Raw genomic sequence first — 8,508 nt, forward strand, 5'->3', positions numbered from 1 at the left:
TATATATAGACTAATGACTTGAAAAATTTTTACTTTTATTGGAATGAATTATTATTTGCTACATGATTTGTGTTCTGTTATAGATGTAAAGTTGAATCTTCTGCAAATTTGGAGAGCTCTGAATCATCTAGCAAAGCATTTGATGACCGAGGTTTTAGGAAGATTGAAAAGTGTAGCCAAATTGCTTTGCGTAATGTTGTTGAGATTCACCTAGGTGATGCAAAGCCATTAGATTCTACAAAAGTTGATATTGTAAGTGTTAGGATTTATGATAATTTTACATTCTTATATAGCATACATTGTTTTATTTGTTTTATTTCTATTGATAGGAGAAAGCACTGAAAGGATTGGTTGTTCGAGATAAATCTTCCATACCTGGTTCATTTATCGGTGCTTCTAGCATTAAAAATGATCTACCTGCAGCTTATGTAAGAAAATTATCTCCTGAATTTCACATATCAGGACGTAGGGCTCCTTTAGATTTTACCTTAAAAACCACTCTACGGTTCATCTCTGCATCATCAGTAAAGTGGTAAGTAGCTTGGCTTTTTAGGACATGCCTTGTAGCTTCTGTTTGGATTATTGCTTGGTTTAATCTTCTTCGCATTACACTTCTTAATTTCAAAGTTATAAATGGCTTGTCATGATTGTCTTATTTTCTTAAAATCACCTCTATTTCTTCTTCTTTTATGTTACTTGAATCATGTTTGACTTGGCATTGTTGTTTTATAATGACATTTACATCATTATAATTTGACTTGAGTCTTAAATATGATGTCAATCCCATGTTGGAACCGCAAGTCTAGATTTGACATCATGGATTATTTTTATTTTTTTTCATCCTACTCATTTAGAGCAAACTTTATTCAGGCTCTAGATATGTACAAACCTGAATTGAACAATTGAAGAATCATGTTATGTAGTTTACATTCTTTTTTGCATCATCTTCTTATCGTGTGAAGTTCAGTTACCCTCTTTTTATGCATATACCTGGATAGAACTATTTGCGAAACGTATTATATAGTTCATATAACTAGCAAGGAATGAAGTTGGCTTACAAGTAACCAAGTTGTGGAAGTTAAAAAAAGAAACTTTGCTGATGATGATATAAGATGTTAAATGAAATTATTTTAATGATGAAACTACTTGCATTATTTTACTATTTTGTTACTTTTGCATTGCTTCCCAAAACCAAAATCACAATTTTTATTGTATGGCAAGCGCTCAACCAAAACTGAATACATGGAATGTAATTTTAGTAGTAGTAGCTCTAGTGACGGAAGTGTAACTTTGGGTGATCAAATTATTAAAAGGTGTGAACGATTTAGATATCTCAGGTCTGTTGTTAAAAGCGATGGTGATATAGATGGGATGTTATGGGGATGTTAATAGTAGAATTCAAGTTGGTTGGTGGAAGTGGAGGAATGCTTCGGGCCTTTTGTGTGATTAAAAAATACCATTTAGATTGAAAGGAAAATTTTATAAGACGTTGGTGAGACCTGCAATGCTCTATGACACTGAATGTTGGCCTTTAAAAGAGAAGCATAATACAAAATTAAGTGTTGCCGGGATGAGAATGATCAGGTGGATGAGTGGCTTTACACTTAGAGACAAAATGCGAATTAAATATATCCGTGATAGGGTTGGTGTAGCTCCTGTTACGGACAAAATTAGAGATAGTCGTCTTTGATGGTTTGGTCACATTAAGCGTCGACCATCTGATGATCCGATTAGGAGAGTAGATATTTTATATTCGACTTATATTAAGAAAGCCATAGGTAGGCCTAGGAAGACTTTGGCTTTTTGTATAAAAAATGATCTTAATTTATTAGAACTAAATGAAAATATGACACTAAATAGGACGCAATTGAGAAAAAGAATTCATGTAGCCAACCCCATGACCACCTTGTGTATGCACCTCATTTAGGTTTCACCATCATGGGAAATCTATTTACGGATAAGCATGCCTACCCTTGTAGAAATAATGATACTTTATTTCATTCATAACACAACACATTTTTTGTATTATTGAACAACATTAATCTTGTGGTTCACAAGTTATGATGTCTATTGTAATAACTAAAGAAAATTGAAACTTAATGGTTTGTAAATAGTTTAATAAAAGTGCTATGGCAACTTTTTTTTTAATTCTTGAACCATCATTTATGTTGACCATTTTATTATTAGAATTTGACTAATTTTTTTGGTTGAAATTGAAATATAATTATATTTTTAATGTATTCATTTCGTGATGAATTAATAACAAGTGCTTCAAATGAATATAATACCTTTATTTTTTATTTTATGGAATCTATGAATATGTTTAATAATATACACACACACACACACACACACACATATACATGTATATATATACAAACAGTAGGTAATATTTCAAAAAATATATATATATATATATATATATATATCTATATGTGTGTGTGTGTGTGTGTGTGTGTGTGAGATATCAAGATGTATATAGATGTACATTACTTTCACTATATATAGGAACCAGAAATAAAATGCAAATAATAAAACTAAAATATTCTATTCCTAAAATAGATCCCCATTTAAAGGATATGCTCTAATCCTAAACTAGATTTTCATATCAAGGGAATTATTTTGTCTAACTGGATCCTCATATCAAAGAATTTATTATATTCCTAAATTAAAACTTTTCAAAAATAGATCGCTTTCCAAAACTCCCTCTTAAAGTTGGTGAATAGATGTCATCCATTCTCAACTTGAATATTATTGTTGAGAAGTCATGACCATTAAGTCCCTCTTAAAGTTGGTGAATAGATATCATCCATTCTTGGCTTGAATATTGTTGTTGAGAAGTTGTGACCATTAAGCCCTTTGTAAACGCATCCGCAAGTCGTTTCTTTGGAGGCACATAGGGAGTACAGATCAATTGTTTGTTTAAACTCCTTTATAAAGTGTCCTTGACTTTCGATGTGTTTTGTCCTATCATATTGTGCCGGATTAGAAGCAGTATTGATGGTTGAATTGATGTAATTGTATACTCTCATATGTTTCTCCCACTTTGTATTGAGATCTTCAAGGATTATCCTCAACGACAGTAGTTCACACACACCTCGAGCCATTAGTCTTGAGCTCCGCTTCTGCACTTGATCGAATTATCACATTTTGTTTATTGCTCCACTTGACCAAATTACTACCTAAGGACATGTAGTAAGCTGTTGTGGAACATTTATCAACCAGAAATCCTGTGTAATTTATATTAGTATAATTTTCAAGAATTAGCCTCTCGCCTTTCTTGAATAAAATTCATTGTCTTTGATTTGCTTTCAATTAGTGGAGTATTCGATTTGTAACTTGTAGGTGAATTTATCTAGGGTTGCGCATAAACTAACTTACTACACTCACAACATAAATAATGTCTAGCCAAGTTGTGCCATATATTAACTTCTCAACCGATTTCTTGAACCCTTAATTATCTACATCCTTGCCATTATTCGCCTCAACTTTGTGATCGGGATCAATCGGAGTTGACGCAGGTTTAGAGGCTAATTTATTAGTTTCTTTCAAGAGGTCAATCACATACTTCTGTGGGGAAATGAAGAAGATACATTGCCTTAATCGAGATAATTTTTTTCCAAGAAAGTATTTCAAGCTTCCCAATTCTTTGACTTCAAATTCTTTTGTCAAACATTTTTGTAAGGTCTAATTTTCTTTCTTATTGTTCCTAATAACTATTATGTTATCGAGCAATAATTCTCCTTAAAATTATGTGTTTGATGAGTAATGTATGATCACCTTGACTTTACTTATACCCGATTTTAAGCAGTAAACCTGCCGAATCATGCTCTTGGAGATTGCTTGAGTCTGTATAATACCCAATTTTTTATTAAGCATCTCATCACGCCTCTCCTCACTTTTATATATATATATATATATATATATATTCTTCCTCTAAATTATCATGAATGAAGGTATTCTTTATATCAAATTGTTGCAAATCTCAATTGAAATTTTTATCTAAGGACAAAAGAATCCTTATTATATTTATCTTAGCCACTTGTCACCTCCCAAAAGAACCATTATGGGTGATGGGCAACCCATAACTTAAATACTGTTTTTTGGTCTTACACCTAACCGATGTGGGACTATTTGTCCGTGACATTCTCCTCCACCCAATCGTCACGGATCAGCTCCACCGAGGGTCCCACTGGACCATGGACAGTCCGCACACCTGACAGACAGTAATCTGCTCTGATACCACTTGTCACCTTCTAAAAGAGTCCTTAGGGGTGGTGGGCAGCCCTGGATTTAAATATGCTTTTCGACCCTACACCTAGCCGATGTGGGACTATTTGTCCGTGACATTCTCCTCCACCCAATCACGTGACGCCCTTATCACGGATCGGCTCTACCGAGGGTCCCATTGGACCATGAGAGTCCACACGCCTGACAGACAGTAGTCTGCTTCCCTCTTTAGTAGCCTAGTGTCACCTCCCAAAAGAGCCCTTATGGGTGATGGGCAGCCCAGGACTTAAATGCTGCTTTTTGGCTCTATACCTAGCCGATGTGGGACTATTTGTCCGTGAGATTCTCCTCCACCCAATCACGTGACGCCCCCGTCACGGATCGGCTCCACCGAAGGTCCCACTGGACCATGGAGAGTCCGCACACCTGGCAGGCAGTAATCTGCTCTGATACCACTTGTCACCTCCCAAAAGAGCCCTTAGGGGTGGTGGGCAGCCCAGGATTTAAATACTGCTTTTCGGCACTACACCTAGCCGATGTGGGATTATTTGTCCGTGACACACTGGTGCAAATGTCTCTTGATGATCCATTCTATATATTTGTGTAGGATTTAGCATCCGACTTCGCCTTGTATCTTTTGAGACCCGTCTAATTTGAATTCCATGGCAAACTCCCATCAAGTATCCCACTGTTTTTTAATTTTGTTGCAGCTCTACTATTTCTTATATTTTATTCTTCTCAAGTGTCCCCATCTCTATTCTTATAGCTTTTTTCAACTTCTCATCAAATAAATCCTCATACCCTCATACAAGATATTAGGAGCTGGGATAGAGTTTAAGTTGGCTATGAAATTTTTGTGATATGGAGACAATCTGTGAAAAAACATTGATTTTGGCAATGGATATATTGCTATGTTTAGTGCATTATCTTGTCCCTTTTCTTAAGGTAATAGGTAATTCATAATCAAGTTGAATTAGTAGAGGTAATTGGATTTATGCAACCTCATTTTCAGGGTTAGCAACTGAGTTTTGGACTTGCATAAGATTAGGTTTCAGATCTCTCTTTCTCGAGTACACTTATACCTTCTATTGTCAAATTTGTCACTGGTAATGACTATTTCAACCATTTCATGGTTTGATTTTTGTGGGGTAATTTAGGCTTTAAGGATGCTTCTCATTAAAAGTGATTTGGACTCCTGTGTCGAGTAATATTGTAATGTGGGTAGGTCAAGAAAGAGTAGGTTTTTTGTTTTCTCTTCCCCAATAAAGCTAGACTCCCTTTGCAGATAAGGTTGAGAGAAAAAAGATTGGCCTTCCTCAAAAGTGACATTAACACAGATATAAAATTATTTTTGTAGGCTGGTGATATCACTTATATCACTTTTTGTGTTGGAGAATGGCCAACAAAAAAACAATTGCTCTTGAATCTAATTTACCTTTGTTATGATAAGGCACTGAATAAAAACATGACAACTAATGACTCGAGGAGTAAGATTTTTTGTGGTTTAAATATTTGGATAAAACGGAAGGAAGTGTTGCCTAAGGGGTTTGATTACCTAATATTATGGAGGGCAATCACTTTATAATGTGGGTTATAGTAAGGACAATTTCCCCCTATTAAGATTTTGGAACTTGGTTTTGGTAGAGTAAAACATGGGTTGTGGCAAGTAAGTGTTTATTTCTTTCTCTCTCAAAATCCCATTTAATTGAGTAGTATTTGTGTAGGAAAACTCGTGAACTATCCCTTTTTGTAAAAAATATGTTAAAAGAATTTGTTAAAATAATCTATGGCGTTATCAAATTGGATCCTTTTTACTTTGACACCAAATTGTTTATGGATAATGACAAGGAAGTTTGGAATATTGGTGGTCAAATTGAATTTATGTTTAAGAAGAAAAATTCAAAAGATTCTTGTGCAATCGCAATCATCGACGGAAGAAACAAACCGCCGAGCTCCTGAAACATTGGGATTTCTAGAGGGATCCCATATATCAATGTGCATCAATTATGTCTAATTACTTAAAAAGTAAAAGAATTAAACATTCTATTATGTCTATTTAGTAGAGAAATTCTTCTATGTTTGACAAAAATCCTCAACATTAACTTCTTTAAACAAAGAAATAAGCATTCTTTAAAATAATAAATGAAGGATGATTGAAATGAAAGTGATGACGCCAAATAATATCTTTATTTGAAACGAAACAACAAACACTGAGAAAATATGCTTGATAATAGGTTTATATGAGGCTGATGCATAGAGATAGTGGAGGCCACCTCTTTCTTTTTTAGCAAGGCCAATCATCTTCCTTGAAAATTGATCCTGAAATATACAAGTCATTACAGTTTATAAAATGGGTTATTTTGTGAATCGATAAAATACTAGTGGATAATTTGGGAATATATAATACATCTTTTAATAACAATGACGAAATTGACTTAGTATGGCCAACACCAACCACTTTCATAACAAAATCATCAGTAACAATAATTTTTCTATTGTTAGGATAAGGTGAATATGTTGTAAAATGGACTGAGTAATATGTCATGTGAATTGTGGCTCCCAAGTCAATGACCTAAGAGTACTGTATGAACTTGCTTAAGGCTTGTAATCCATAAGAGAGGGATTTGCCAAAGGATGCTAATGACATGAGCCACTAGGCTTTTCTAAGGCTGCTCTAATGACCCTAATAAACTACAAAGCTTCTCAATCTCAAGTAGATTAAGATGGCTAGGAGTAGTCCTTGTAGCATTTTGTTGACTAAATTTCGTAAAGTGAATTTTGTGGTGTAGACTTGATGAGCTTGATGTTGAATTTTTTTATCATCTTGAACTAGGAGATTTTTAATGCAACTTTCAACAATGAACCTTGGTATGTCTCTAATTCTTGTAGTAGATGCACCAAAGATGATCTCGATGGTCATTTTGGGATGTACCTTTGGTTTTATTTTGGTTGGTGTTCTATTGTGCAATTATGACAAATTCTTCAGTTGTTACTTATACACGCATAATGCCTTATCAACTCTCCTCAGCCCAAATCAAGGCGATAACCTCATTTAGTGAAGTGACATCTTCTTTTTCAAGAATCTGAATGTGGACATGATCAAATTTTGCAATTAGGTCAACTAAAAAATCATACACTCGATCTTTGCCAAAAAAATTCTTCAAGGTCATGACATCCTCGCGGCTCTGTCTCAAGAACTCTATAATCGTCGTGTTCTTGCCCCAAATTTTACAACATATCAGTATATTTTGTTATTCTTTTTGTTCTATTTTGTAGCATTGGTCTTTACTTTGACTTCATATACACGGGGAACATTTTTAACATTTAAGTAATTTTGGTGAAAGGTCTCTCAAATATCTTTTGTAGATTTGAGAAACATACAAGTATCACTGATTTTTTGCATCATTGAACTCTATAACCAAGAAAATCATGGAATCCTCTTCATTCCAAGCATCAAAATTTGGATCACTCTGTTTCGGTCATATTTTGAGAAGATGTCGAATTTTTTCTTTGCGTTTTAGGTAGGTACGGACTAGCTGAGACCATTTTAAATAATTCTGACCACGGAGTCTGTAAGTTTGTGTATATTTTGTGGTTGATCGAAAGGATTGTGGGTTTTTGGTGCTCCATCAGATTGAAAAAAGTTGTTTGTTTCTACAAAATAGCAGACATTGCAGATTAATAAAAAAATAGCAGCAACAAAAGTTAGCACAACACGAAGAAGAAAAGAATTGTTAGCAATGACAATCAATAATGAAGGTAAATAAAGAGCAGATTGAAATTTGGCAATGATAACATAAAAAAATCCTAGAGGCGTGAAAACCTGGGGCTCTAATACTCTGATAAGAAACATAGAATGAAATTCAGACATGTTTTTCATTATGCATATATATTATACACTTTATATAATGAAATTCGTGCTCGGCTCTGCCTCTGGCGTCTGCGACAAAGCCACTCGTCAGCCTAGTTTCGTGAAGCTTCTCACTGTTTTTCCTGCCGCAGCAACTTCGCTGTAGCTTAACGCCGATAGCTTTCCTTGCTCTGATGGCGCGTCCTTCTTGTTTGGTTGAGCCAGACAAAGTCTCCTTTGCCCACATGGTGGGTAACCCTCAGGTAGAGTCCGTAGTGCGATTCCCCTCAAGTTATAAGGAATCTCATGAGGGTACAGATGATTGTTCTTTTATTAAAAAAGGAAGTAGGAAAGGTAGAAAAACATCAATCTTTTTCTCTGGATCAGAAATTTCTACCATGACGGAAGAATTCAAGTTTGCTCTAATT

At 34.7% G+C, this 8,508-nt stretch overlaps 1 protein-coding gene across 1 annotated transcript in view; it reads left to right on the forward strand.

The window, feature by feature from the left end:
* LOC110032832 (protein downstream neighbor of Son-like) overlaps positions 1–8,508 on the forward strand; it is a 44,900-nt gene that overhangs the window by 3,743 nt on the left and 32,649 nt on the right. The window contains 2 exon segments of the mRNA XM_020736593.1: positions 84–252; positions 330–532. Coding sequence (XP_020592252.1) covers positions 84–252; positions 330–532 — 372 coding nt within the window.

This window comes from Phalaenopsis equestris, unplaced genomic scaffold, assembly GCF_001263595.1.
Source record: "Phalaenopsis equestris unplaced genomic scaffold, ASM126359v1 Scaffold001033, whole genome shotgun sequence".
In the NCBI taxonomy this organism is placed as follows: Eukaryota; Viridiplantae; Streptophyta; class Magnoliopsida; order Asparagales; family Orchidaceae; genus Phalaenopsis; species Phalaenopsis equestris.